Source organism: Camelus dromedarius, chromosome 32 (assembly GCF_036321535.1).
Source record: "Camelus dromedarius isolate mCamDro1 chromosome 32, mCamDro1.pat, whole genome shotgun sequence".
Taxonomy (NCBI): domain Eukaryota; kingdom Metazoa; phylum Chordata; class Mammalia; order Artiodactyla; family Camelidae; genus Camelus; species Camelus dromedarius.
In genome coordinates this window covers 14,735,550-14,749,679 of record NC_087467.1, presented here as the reverse complement: position 1 = coordinate 14,749,679, position 14,130 = coordinate 14,735,550, and the positions used below count along the sequence as shown (strand labels likewise).

The window sequence follows — 14,130 nt, the reverse complement described above, 5'->3', positions numbered from 1 at the left end:
CCTCAGTTTATTCTCAGAGCGTAACATGCTGCCAGCATATAAAAAACCCGAATGATCACAGTGGAATCCGAGTGTCTTTCCTGCTCACGGTTTCTGGCGCTGTTGCTCTTGCATTGTTTACTGCAAAGTAGAAATGGAAGGTTTAAATGTGGCGTGACTGTTTGCTCAGCACTGGGCCCCCAGACTCATAGCTCGTCTGCTCCGTCTTGTCTGTGCAGCCCACAGCCAGCACTTCTCACCGGAGAGGGGACTCACGTGTGCTCCTTGGAGACCCTCGCCGGAGTCTCACCACGTTAACATTTGGATAAGGAGAGGCAGCGGACTTCTGCTGCGCTGAGGTTGCATTTTGCAAGAGAGCAGAACGCCATCTGTCAGGGGAGGGGGCGGGAGTGCGCAGATACAGCTATGAATGCTTAATTGCTATAGAATTTTTGTTTTAATTTGAGAGCCTTTGCATTTAGTTTGTGTATTTGTTATTTTTTTTTTTTTTAGAATAGTCCTTATCAGTGGCAGAAGATCCTTCTGTAGTATATTTTCAGTGCTGCCATATCGCGACAACGCCCAAGTTGGGTATGTATACGCATGCTTGCTTTGTAGTTCTCTGGGTGAAAACTTCTGACTCCATGTGTGCAATGTGGCCACCCTTTCTATGTCAAAGACCTTGCGTTGCTTTGGCACTCCAAATTCAATATTTGTAAACTTGAAAGAGAAAAAAAGTTCCACTTTCTTTTCAGCCAGAAAGCTTCCTTGTTACTGTTGCGCATGTGCGTGTGCATGTGTGTCCTTACCATACCACCTGCTGTTTCTAAACATGCCTTTCGTCACCTCTTCCAATACAGTAAAGCCAGAGCAGTTTGGGGCCCACTCATCCCACAGGGCCTCATCGACTTTTGGAGAAAGGTAGGTCAGGAAAGGAGTCGGACAAATCATGTGGTCATCCTGCCTCCTTGCATCCTGGGCTTGGGGCTGGACACTGCCCAGCAAGCTGGAGCAAGTATCAAAGCCAAGTGGTATCAGGAACAGAGCTGTGTGATTCACCACAGGCCAGAGGAACACACAACTCTCTCGTTCAACAAGCCCGTCCTTCTAAAGCTCTATAAAGAAGTGGATAAGTGAGGCTCTGACCTGGCAGAGCCCTGTCTCCTCATTTGCATCCCCAGACTCTGTGCCGTTGCTCCCCGAGTCTGACTCCTTGTCCCCTCACCTGTTCACTGCACCCACTGTATGCCGTTTGTTGTCAGGGAGCTGCTGGTACTTAGGGCAGGACAGTTACCTGCGTAGGATGCCAGGAGCATTAGGGGATGTCGGCTCTGGTTTCTGCAGACTGAATGCTGGGGTTGCCCTCCAGTCATTGTAACAACAACACATGACCACTGCCCCTTAGGAGGGAGCATGGCCCCAGTGCTGATCCACCATTTATTTATCTTCTAGCATCTTCCATGGGCTCTGCCTGGTCATCTCCATTCACCAGGACCTTCCCTTTCCCCTGCACACCTGTCAGACCTCCGGCCTGTTAAATTCACCATGGTCCTTATTTTTAATTTTACCCTGTAAGGTCCACGGGACAGGACAGAGAGCATCTTTATTCGTGGGATGCTGAGTCAGTCATTTATTAGATGCGTGCCTTAAAGAGCAACAATAATCTTACTGTTTATTGAGCACTTACTTCGTGCCAGTCCTCTTTATTATCTGCATCCTTATGACAACCTTGCAGAGTAGGTGTCGTAAAAAATGTAAAGCAAATCCTGCAGCTCAGAGGTTCAAGGACCACCTGGGCATGGCCAGCGGGCTGCCCTCAAGAGACGTCTACTCTACCATGTAGAGTAAAAACAGAAAGGCTTTCTTTATCTTTTTAACCTGCTATGGTCCTGGGTCTGGCCACCCCTGAGAGCAGACTCATTTCTTGGGGACAGTAGCTTGTACCAGCACACAGACCTATGGGCGACCGGAAGGCCAGTTCATTAATCCCAGTTACAAGTAGCGGCCCCCAGGCTCAGAGTGTTTGACTGTGACCAGCCTGTAAGCACACTTCCCGGGCAGCTGAATCATCAGCAGGAGGCTGTCTGCAAGTACGACCTCTCACAGCCAGGACCTGCCTGCGCAGTGCGGTGCTGGCCTTATTTTTCTGGGCTTCCCTGCCTGACCTCTCTGATTAATGTATTTTTTCCTTGGCTATGTTCCATTCATTCATTCACTGGGTGCTTGCTATGTGACTAGGTCCTGGGGGGAAAGGTAGTGAAAGATGGTCCTGGTTCCTGGAACTTAAAGCCAAGAGGGGAGACACACGAGAGTGCTGGGAAACAGGGGTCTCTCAGAGCCCAGGTCTCCTTCCCCGCTGCTGGGAAGGGCTGGTGTGTTTCAGGAGGGTGTGTCACAGGACGTACCACTATTCTGCCGGTTGGCCCAGATAAAGAAGCAAAACCAGTGTGTGGGATCACAGGACATAACCTTTATATCCTAGACATGAATAAACTCAAACGCACCACTCCTTCAGGTTTCATAGATGAAGAAATCATAGTGCAAAAGGGTTCATTTTCTATAACAAAATGCATACTCGGATCTTTTGTAAATGCCTGAGAAAAGAACATGCCTGTTTCTGCGGCGTATCCTACTTAAATTCTCACGTAAGAAACTCTGAGTGCAACTCACAGTGTCATAACTTAGTGGCAGGATTAAGAAGCATTCTGCTTTTTAAATTTTTTAATGATCAGATATCCTATTTATGAACAACTGCCACATCATAATTATGGTTTTTTAAAAACTAATTATTGAGAAACGGCTGTACTCAAATAATAAAAACATTTATCCTAGTAAGTTATATACATATAGTATTTTTAAGTACTGTAGTTCATGTACATGCTAACTAATACCTTTCCACCGTGAAGAAATGCTGACGTCCTCTCTGTGGCGTAAGTCATAGAATGTCAAGGGTGGAAAGGACTTTAGAGGTGACATGGCATGACCTCCCTGCAGCTCGGGCCCCTGAGGCACGGGGGGTGAAACTCACGCCCACCCGCAGCAGACCCAGCAACGCAGCCCCGGGCTCTGGCCACCGCGGCCTGCTGACCCTGCGGTCTCTAGCGCCCACGTTTCCGTTGTACGTATGCACGTGGACTAGGCCACGTGTGCCTGATTCTCCCAGATGAGCACGAACCCCCCTGCTGAAGGGGATAATGTACGGTCCCAAATTCGGCCCAAGGCAGTTTTAAAAACAGGAAACTCAAAGTTCATCCACTGTGTACTTGAACCTCCTCTGCGTGGAAGCAGCCCTCAGGACGGCCTTATCTCTTCCCGGTTTTGTTCTGCGGCTTCTCGTGCTGCACTGGAGCTTCCCGAGTTTTCTGCTCTCACACCTTGGTTTACCCTCCCTCCCACCCTGACCTTAAAGCTTTGTTCTTGGTTCTAAACTGATCACTTATTTTGGCTCCTGACAGCAGTTGACCGAAGCAGACAGACCAGTCTTTGGAGAGTTTTACCATCCACCCATCCATTCATGCCTTCATGCATTTGGTGATTTCTTCTGCCCCTAGTGAGTGGGAGGCCCTGACGGAGGCAGGGAGGGGGCAGGGATGAGGAAGAGCCACTGTCCGGGAGTTTGTCACTGAGCAGGGAAGCCAGACATGTGAACAACCAAACCAAGACAACCGGGGAGTGCCAAACAGGTGCTAGAGAGCACTTGAACTGCCTCCGGGTCTTTGTCAACATCCACGTCCACAATAAATCTACAGGCTTCAGTGAAAGCCAAGTGTTTGCTATGTAAAGTCCCTTTGTCTGTGTGCCCTGGGACAAGCCCTTCTCTCTGGGTCTCCCTTCCTGTCCTGAGAAGGGAGTGCTGCTGCACCTACGTCGTGGGTCCTGGGGCTCAGGCCAAGTGCGCGTTCTCTGCCTGGGTCGTGCCCCCAGTTCCCAGCAGCCGTGGAAGGCGTGCTCGCCCAGCACCCAGTTCTTGTGAACTGATGAGCTGAAGGGGTGTAAACATTGCCTCCCACCCGCCCCTCCAAGTCCATTGCCATCCCCGCCTACCACCCATGTAGACATGCAGGTACCAGCACTGCACGGCAGACTTGATTCATTCACCCCAGGAAGTCCATTGAACCTACTATGTGCCAGGCCCTGTTCTGCGCAGTAGGGATCAGCGGCGAACAAGAAAATGCCTCTTTCCTTGGGGAGCCTACCCCCTAATGGTGGGAGACAGAAACAAGCTAGTAAGTAAACTAACCATTGAGCAAGAGAGCAGACAATTCAGTGAGCCCTGCGCAGTGTGCAGCCAGAGCACAGAGGAAGGAGTGGAGTGAATTCGGACTGAAGGATCGGGGCATGCTCCCCACAGAAGGTGGGTCTTCAGCCGGAGTACAAGTGTGAGGTCTCAGCGAGGGGGAGAAGGCTATTCCAGCCTCAGTGATGACTTCCCAGGATGCTAGCAGACAGTCTGGGTCCGCAGGAACTTCCAGGCGGGGTCTCATCATGCCTGACACGTTGAGAGACTTCAGCTTCCGAGCTGAAATCCCACTGCCGACCAACTCTGCAGTTTCAGGCCTGTGTACTGAGGGGGAGGGGACAGAAAGAAGTGAGCTTTGCTGAGAGGCCAGGCCCTGGTCCTGGGATGTCACTGTCACAGGCCCTTCACTCAGCCTTCCCCAGGGTCTCACTTCCCTCCCTTGTCCAGTGGGGAGGTTCGACCACCCGCTCCAAAGGTGCTGCATGTTCAGAATGCCTGCTCTGTGTCCTTGTCCTCGTCAGCTTTGCTAACGTGGGAGCTGTAAGTCTGGTTGAACAAGGAGTTTATGAATGAGACATGCTGTTCACCAGCCATCAGCTGCTTTTAGAGCTCACATCTGAATAATTTTTTTCTCTCCAGCTGTTCAAAATTTGAGTTTTTAAAATGTGCAGATCTGGTGACTTTTTACAGCTTTGGGGGTACATTTTATCCAGGTATGGGCTACAAGGAAAGGGGCTCGGTCATCCCTACGTTGAGAACAGTGGGAAATGTTCGGGGTCATTTTGCATGTCACCAGATTTATGCTAAGCTGGCAGCAGGATTATTCACAAAGTGATTTCTAGAAGCAGATGATGGCTTAGCAAGTGCAGTGGTCTCCAAACTGTTCTTCCCTGCCTTGATTTACAGATACAGATATCCGAGAAAATAGTGTATTTCCTTAGGATTAGCTGACCGTGTGGTCAGACACATGTGTGAACGTGACAAATAGAGGCAATAACATAAGCTGAGACGTAAATAGTGCTTACGGTGTGCCAGGCACTGTTCTGAGTGCTTTATAAGCAGTTGCTCGTTTAGTCTCCACAACCACCGCCTGAGCTGGGTCCTCCGGTTACCCTTTCACAGCGGCAGGGGGCGGGGCGGGCAGGCTGGGTGGCTGCAGGCTCTGCTTTGGGGCCAGCTGACCCCACAGAGGCCATCCCTCAAGTGCTCGTGCCAGGGTGTTCCTGGCACCGTCACTGCCTCGGGGCTGACCTTGCTGGCCTGGGGCCAGGGACACACAGGTGGCCTGGCTGAGAGGTGCACATCTGGGTGACTTGGGGCTGTCATGTGCCGCAGGAACGCCACCTCCTGGGGACCCAGTGGCCATGGTGCTGGGTCTTCCCTTCCGAAGGCTTTGGAGGTCGTTGGTTTACACTGCAGCCCGGGCTCCTCCAAGGGCAAACCCCAGGCATCTCTGGGTGGAGTCTCTGGTGGAAAGTAATCTGTGTAATTCTCCCCTCTGGGCATTTGTCGACTGTGGAATAGGAAGGCGTTCAGAGAGAGGGGAGGTGGGCACATTCTCCAGGTGTCGACCTGGTGCAGACCCCCGGGGGGACTGGCTGGTGACCCTGGCGTGCTGCTGGCTCACATCTCCCCGCACTTTCCCAGCTGCTCCCAGGTCGTCCCACAGGCACCACCAGAAGCGGTTCAGGGACTGGTAAGGGTCTTCCTCCTGTGTGTGGAAAAGACTTCTCTGAGAAAGTGTGCTGAACGCTTACATTAGAGGATTAGTATTCTCAGCGCCATACCTGTCTTCACAAAAGGATTGGTGACAGGGCTTCTTACAGTTAAGAACTTGCTTGCTTTCTCTCTTAATAAGCTTTCTTATTTTATTTCTTAAACTATTTGATCCACAGAATTTGCTCACATACAGCACTTCAGGAATACATCCCTTAGATGAAATGAGATGCTTCCAGTAACTGTCCTTTGCCTCCCTCTTTCACGTTAGGAGTTCAGAGTCGTGCCTACTGAGCGAACCCACAGTGGCTGCAATGGGCATGGAGGGGTGGAATATAGGGTGGGGTCCACTTAGACAACAGGATCCTCACTGACGGTTGGTGGGGGACAGTGGATTTGGGGTAGTTCACGGAATGTCCGGGAGAGGCAGAAACCAGCATAGACACGTAGGAACAACCCAGTGGGGGGCCGTGCAGTTAGAACAAACACGCAGCTCATCCTGGGGCTTCTTCTGAGAAATCAATGCTGGCGATGCCTCCGCCTGGCGCCCGACTGTTCTGGTCTCCCCCCAGGTGTTCCTTGCTTCTGCTTCCGGGCTTCAGGTGAAGAATCTGGGCCACCTGTGGGAGTGTGGGAAATGTAGTTTTCAGCCCTCCTGGGACTTGTGAAAAGTCTGTGATTTCTGCCCCAGTGGCTCCCTGCAGAATCCTGTCCCCAGACTGAACCTAGGGTGGCCACAGGGGGACTCCAGCTCCCGACCCAACATCAGCCCCAGGAGGGAGCCCCCACGGAAGTGAGGGTCCGCTGCCTCCCCCCAAATATGCTTCCCTGAAAGAAGACAGTTTCTAATCGGACTCCACAGATAACTGAACCACAGGACTCTGAGTTCAGCCAAGCTTGGCCACAAGCAGTGCCACCAACTTGCAGTCCTCCGGCCAGGACTGCACCTGGACCTCTCCAGGCTGCTTTCTCAGGTGCCTCTCCCTGGTGCTTATGCCCACCTCAAGGCCCCACTAAGAGTCCACTCATGTTTTGTGGTACCTTCTGCTTGGCCCTGACGTAGTGCTTACACACGTGTTTAACTCCTTGGTCACTTGTCCTCACCCTCCTGAGGGTGCAGATTGTGTCTCAGTCCTTGAGCCTTCTCTACACTGCAGGGTGCACAGCCCACACTCTTGTTACGTTTGTGGAAGAAATACATAGAGGTGTTCTGTTCAGTGAATGAATGGAAGTGGTGTTTCTGAAGACTTGTCTCCAGGCTGTTAAGAATGGCTAAGATACATCGTTGCCCCAACAAGAGACGGCCAGACCCTCAGCTTCAGCAGGAGCAAGGGCTGTTTCTCAGGAGCCCTCAGCCTGGCCCCTTGTCCCTGCATCTCCATAGACACGGTGGTGCTGGTCCGTCAGGAGGAAGGGCCTGGACGGGGCTAACAAGAAGGAGCTGACGTGGACCTCGGGGCCCTGCTTCCCTGGGAGTAACTGTTACACCCACAGTGAAAGTTGCTAAGCCCAGAGGGTGTCCAGCCACACCCAGATGCAGGTGCTCAGCCCCAGCCTGACCTGCCTTGCCATCTCTATAATCAGGTGCTCGTGTGGGGAAGATGTCAGGGTTTACTGGCCCATGAGACTGAGGGCTGGCCCCAGGCTCCGCCCAGACCTTTCAAATTACCAGCAGTTGAGCCCAGAGTTCCACTATCATTACCAGGAACGGACTGCCTTTCAGAACAGCAGGCCTCCTGGCTAAGCTTGAGGAGCAGAAACCACTTCCGAGGGCCTGGAAGCCCTTCCTGGACATAAGGGCATTGTGGCTTCTTCCCATAGTGTCCCCCAGCGAATTCGTTAAAGGATATCTGACATGGGCGACTCGCCAGCTAACGCCAGGTCACAGGAGCTCACTGACGGGAGCGCCTTTCAGTGCTGGAGACAGACGTCCAGAGCCACAAGGAACTTGGAGACTGTCTAGTCCTGGGGTTTGCAGACTTTTTCTCTTTTAGCCTCAGAAACCATTCTTCCAACACAAGTTTACACAGAGTAACATAAGAGTTATTCCAGAAAAGCGGGAGTGGGGATGAGAAGCCCACTCATGTCCACTCTGTCCCTCGTGGCCCCCTTAGGGAAACCATAGTCCTTCTCCATCCCTGAAGCCAGGGAGCCACAAGGGCCAGGGAGAGAGCAGGCGGTCAGGCAGAGTGCTCGGTCCCAGCAAATTAACTAGCTTTTCTGGTCCCAGGATCACTCATCTGCAAAATCGGCTATCATGTCAGACTCAGAGTGTGGGGAGCATTAAGTGGAATATTGCATATGAACTCTCTGAGCACCGTGTCAGCCTGTAGTAGAGACTCATTAAATGTGAACTTCGGTAACGTGTTTGTCTGGTCACAGAGCTACTTCGTTGCCAAAAAAGCGAATCTTAATCTGGTTCATGTGAGTTAGCTAGCAAGTGTTCTACAAACATGAAATTCGTCTTCAGATCTGCTTTTACTTGGTCTTTAAGTTGTTTTCCTCAATGGTCCGTGCTTATTTTTAAAAATCCGGCAAATACATAAAAAGAAAAGGAAGATCAAAATTACTGAGCCTTATCTCAAAGCCATCATTAACATTTTGGTCTGCTTCCTTCCAGTCTTTCTTTTTCCCCCTTCATGCATGTGCGTGTGTGGAATGTGACAAGATGATTGTTTTGTTTTGATCTTTCTTGCCGGTGGGAAGAGGCCTGCCAAATCCCACCTTTCAAAACAAGCTATTCTAAGCTGGTTGCTGAGAAGAGGAACAGATGTTGCCTGTCTCTTCCACTATAACTGTACACATCAAACCTTCCCGTCGCTGTAAACACTATTCTCAGATTAAGCTTGTAAATTATGCCATTTGCTGGGAAGAGTCCCAGCCTTAAACCAGCTCCCGTTCTCTCAGCTGACAGTTGCCAAGGCCTGTCTGAGTCTTTCTGCCTTTTATCCACATTAGTCATTGCCCTCTCCTTCCCAGCGTGGATTTGTGGTTTGGCTTGGCGACCCTCTGCTTATGAAATGAATTGCCAGCAAGATGCTCGACTTTCTTAAGTAGGCAGCCCCCAGTTGGTAAACAGCTTGTCCACACCTCCACCTAAGACCGTGGGGCCAGGAGTGGGAAATCTGGGAGCTGTAAAGGAATCTGGGTTCAGAAGTAAAGAGAGAGAGAGGAAATTGTGAAAAATTGGAGCAGCTTAAGAGAAAGGATCCTGGAGTCCTGAGAAGGAAAAAGAGGTTCAGAGAGGGAGGTGGAAATAATGCAACTTTGACCTCCTTTAAAATGTCACTGGGGGCAGCCCCAAACCGGGAAAACACAAGAGAAACCCAACTTTCTCTTACTTCTTCGTCCTCTTACACCTTCTGACCTGTTGCTCCTGCAGCTACAGCTCTCGCTTGTGCTGTTGAGCTGGTTCAGTTACATTATAGGCCAAAAGGGCATTGTGTGGGCTACTCACCGTGTATAAATAACATGGTGTCAGTGGGAAAATGCATTCTGAGTTCCAGAGGGCCAACTCCAAAGCTTTTGGATAGCAACCCACTGGGGAGTGAGAGAGGCAGGCGTTGTCCTGTGTGAAAGGGGAATGACGTGGGTGACCAGATGCTCTTTATTTCCTGAAACATGGATGCTGGTAGGTATTTCTGTATGTGTGGACCCAACCGGAAGGTAGTAGGAATGAACTCAGTTAACTTGTGATTCCAGTTGTGTAAAAATAACCAAGCTAGTGATGCCAGCAAAAAACAGTTTCTGAGATGTGTCTGGGTACAGACCCATTCAGGTAACCACACCTGATTGAATGAGAGTGCTTGGATTAGATGTTAATGTATCAGAGAACACGTGATGAAGAAAATGGCTTCCCAGCGGAGCACCAGGTGTCTCTGGGGGCGTGTTACAAAAAGCAGCTTCCGAGGGGTATGTCTTTAGCTTTTTGGCATGGGGGCATCTCAGATGAGGTCATCCTCTTGGGTCCATTTCCTGAATCGACATTTTGTGGCACAGAGAACAGTTTCTTCTATTCTTAGGGCCTCCAAGCCTGAGTGTTGCCTGCCTGGCTCCCGGCCCATCCCCCCCCCCCCCTTCTTCCCCATCCATTTTCCCCAAAAACATCTCTTTTCGTTGTGGAAAATTGCACATTCATAAATTGTGTTTCTTTCCTCACACCAAGCATATTTCCACACAGAGACAGATTCAGGAATGATCTCATGGATGAATCATGCTTTTACCCAGCTGTTTATAGGAGCTGCCTTTAGACAAAGATTTTGGTGTAAGCTCCATTAAGGTCCTTTCATTGTCTGCCAGTTACCCTAGAGAGGGGTGGAGAGGGGTTTATCAATGAAGTGCTGAGTTTCAGAGGGGCTGGACTTCTAGACTAAAAGCTGCTTTGATTTCACTTTTTCCTGTCAGCCCCGGGCCTTGTTCCATCAGCTGAACTGAGGTGGTGTTAACGTTCTGCTCCGATACAAGGAAGCAGACCAATCCAAGATGGCAGCTGGGCCGTATCTGAAGAGGCGACAAACAGGGCTTCTTAAACTGTGATAAATGCTTCTATGGTTGAGTTCCAGTGGATGTGTAATCTCGTAATTAAAATTAGCTCACAAGTGGTATTTCCTTCCCTAATCCAGCTTTCAGGCTTTGCTTTCTGCAGAGGAAATCTCTATTTTTTTTTTGAAGGATCTGGAAATCCTATTAATATTTAATTGGCTGCTAAATTATTTACACATCAAAGCGTTCAACCTGTTGTGGTCCTTTAGAGAGCAGGTGCCCAGTGGAGCTCCCAGTCGGCATTCCAAGGTCTTGAGTTTAGAGAGCCATGAAAGGAATGATTAGGGATAAAAGTCAGGCCATCCCCACTTTGGAAGCAGAAAGCCCTGGAAACTAGTTAGTTGATCACACACACACTTTTTCTATCTACGTTCTAGGTGTTAAGTATTTAAATCTTTTTTTTTTTGTTTTTTAATTAAGAGGAATATTGGTTCATATGCTCCCTAAGGAAAGGGCCGTAGCTTGAATTTCTTGTTATCTAGTAGGGAATCTTGTTTGATCAGTTTCATGCATCATGGCTCAGTGAGTTTAAAAAAGGAAACGAAAGACCATTTTGCCTATTCCACAAGATGAAATCATGAGTTGGCCGCTGCGTGGATAATAGCGATCAGGGTAACCCCCTTTGGGCACCGGGATATCTAGATTGGCCATCTGCTCTGACCAGATGACGCCACACTGTGAAATCATGTACTTTCACTTTATGCCGTGGGAGCCAAAACTAAGACACAGGTCCAGGGGGTTTCCAGCCATGAAGTTACAGGCTTTCCAGGAGAGCTGCATTAAGTGACTTGAGGTCCCCCGTCCTAGGAAGGATAGCTTTACGCCCCCTCAAAACAACCAACCTGTATTTCTGTCCCTTGCTTAAGGGTACAACTGCTTATTGTGTCCTCAAATGCATTTTCATCCTCTGTTTTAATATCCCCCCCTCAGTCTACTTTGAGCCCCTCCCCTGCCCCACCTTGAACTGCCACCATCCCCTCTCCAACCCCATCGGCCACACGTTGTAGAAAAATCTTTGTGTTGGGTTTTCAGTGTGTTTGTTGCCTCCGTCCTCTGCAGAAGTTAACAAACCTGAACAGAATGAGAAATGAGCTCTGGTAGCCAAGTAAGTCTGAGCTGTGGTGTCACCCGGGCCTGTAGAAGAGAAGGAATCCGACCCTTGCATTGTCCGCGGTTCTACCAGTGGTTCTGTTAGCTCATCTGCCCAAATGAGATCTTTTCCTGTGACCTAACTCTGTCTCTGAGTGCCAGCTACAGCATTTAAACCTTAATGCTTACAATTTTGAACAATACCCACATCTGGTATTTGAACTTGCCTTCATTCCATTTTTAGGAGGTAGAACATAAATAAATTAATATTTGTACTCTAGAGATATCTTGGGAAAAATCATCTTCTAGGCTTTTCAAAGAAATAGAAAAGTCTAACTTCAGTTTGCTTTAATTACTTTCAGCTGCCGTTCTCTGGTCCCCAGCTCAACCTCCTGGTACTGGAGGGTTAATGTTGGCATTTGAGCCAAACAGATATTTCTACTTTCATACACCATTTTAACGAGAATTCACAATGATGATCTTAGAAAGAAAACATCAAGATTTTATCACTACTGTGGGACTTCTGCTTAATTCTTTTTCACTGGCGTTTTTGCAAGATTCTCTTTGGGTGAACCAGCAACACTTCAGAATTCCTTTCTGCAACTGGCTTCAACCCAGGGCTCCCACAGCAGTGGCGCATGGGGGACCACAGGTCAATTGCTTGCTTTACATTGACACATTAAGGCCTGAGCAGTTACCTTGTCTGTACATTAGGTGCTGTGGTGTGTAGTTGCTGTTTATGTAGGTCAAAACAAACAAATAACAGCAGTTTCATACGGTTCTTGTTAACGTAATCATCCCTCAGTATCCGCAGGGAATTGGTTCCAGGACCCCCAGTGGATACCAAGATCCACAGATGCTCAAATCCCTTATATACAATGGCATAGTATTTGTGTATAACCTACCCACATCCTCTCATGACACTTTAGGAAAGTTTTTTTTTTTTTTTTTTTTTTTTTTACTTATTTATTTATTTATTTGAATGGAGGTTCTGGGGATTGAACCCAGGACCTCGCATGTGCTAAGCACATGCTTTACTGCTGAGCTATGTCCTCCCCCTCAACTCATACACTTCAAATCATCTCTAGGTTCCTTGTAATACCCAATTCGATGTAAATGTTATGTAAATAGTGGCCTGCTCACTGCAAATTCAAGTTTTGCTTTTTGGAACTTTCTAGAATTTTTTTCCAAATATTTTTGATTGGTGGTTGGTTGAATCCATGGATGTGGAACCTGTGGATTTGGAGGGCCAACTGTATACGGATTCAACAACTCTTATGAGTGCACTTAGCTGCCACCTAGAGAAGTCTGTCGGCCTCTTTGTGAAAGATACATTTTGCAGATCCCATGAGTCTCAATGTATACAAATCCAAAAGCTGTTAAAAGAGACCAACGTGATTGAAATAGATATGATGTGTTTCATTTTCCATGGACACGTGGTTGTGCAAGCAGATGTGTGTACCCAAGTGCTTTTAATTCAGTCCTACCAAAACGGCAGCCCCAAAGTTAGTGGCAACCTTTTCCTGAATATGAGGCAGAGGAAAAACTGGACGTGGGGAGGGTGTAGCTCAGTGGTAGAGCACATGCCTAGCATGCACAGGGTCCTTGGTTTAATCCCCAGGCCCTCCATTAAAAAAATAAATAAATCTATCTCACCTGCGCCAAAAGAAATGGAAAAGTGTGCCCTTATCAGCCAGCACAAAGCACTCAATTTTCTAGGGCAGTTGTAATACTTTTAACAATGTTGGTGAAGTTTCTGAATATAGCCAATACAGGTGAGCCAGCTCTGCTGTGCAAGAAATACAGCTTTTTTTTTTCTTTTTAGTTTGCTGAATATAAATAATATAAACTCCCTTCTACAGAGCTGGAGGGAAATTCAGACTTAATTATCACTGGGCACCCTGCCCTTCTCCTCTCCAGCATTCACGAAGGACCTGGAATGCTGTGACCTTGGGGAGCACCGTTACTCATTGTCCTTTGGTGTGTCTGGCACTGCCAAAAGCCCTGTCACCCCTGTCCCCATGGCCCCTCAGGGCAAAAGAACTTGCTGCTCTGTGCCTCATGCAGGATGTGAATTTTTATCACGGCTTTTGAAAACTGTCATTAATCACTTCGCATCACAGGCAGGACAGCGGAGCCAGTTCACGCACAGAACGCCTATGGACGAGGACGATTGCTCCAGAGTCAGAGGATACCTTTTTCCCTTCTTAGAAGGTCGGGCGGGGGTTGGGGGGCTCTTGTCTCTCTTCCCCACCTCTCACCTGGCTCCCTGTCTCTCTCTCCTTGATTCCTTCACCTTCGGCCTGGAGAGTCTTGCCTTTGCATCTTGTTTATTCTTGCTCAGGTTGTAGGAGATGCCCCTGAAGGTGGTGCCTCCCTCCAGGCCACACGGCAGGAATGTGGCCGGCCTGGGGCGGCGCTGGCTAACCAGCACTGTGTTGTAGGGCCAGGCTGAAAGAGAGTGCTCTCCAAACACAGCTGCAATTCCGAGTCATCTGGGGAGCGTTTAAAACTCCTGCTGCCCAGGTTACACCCCACCTGACTGAATCAGAATGAATGACCGG

The 14,130-nt window shown here is 49.0% G+C and overlaps 1 protein-coding gene across 1 annotated transcript in view; it reads left to right on the top strand.

Moving 5' to 3' along the window:
• CABLES1 (Cdk5 and Abl enzyme substrate 1) overlaps positions 1 to 14,130 on the top strand; it is an 89,497-nt gene that overhangs the window by 54,511 nt on the left and 20,856 nt on the right. Inside the window, exon 4 of the mRNA XM_010976889.3 lies at positions 493 to 570. Coding sequence (XP_010975191.3) covers positions 493 to 570 — 78 coding nt within the window. The remainder of the gene's footprint in view (positions 1 to 492; positions 571 to 14,130) is intronic.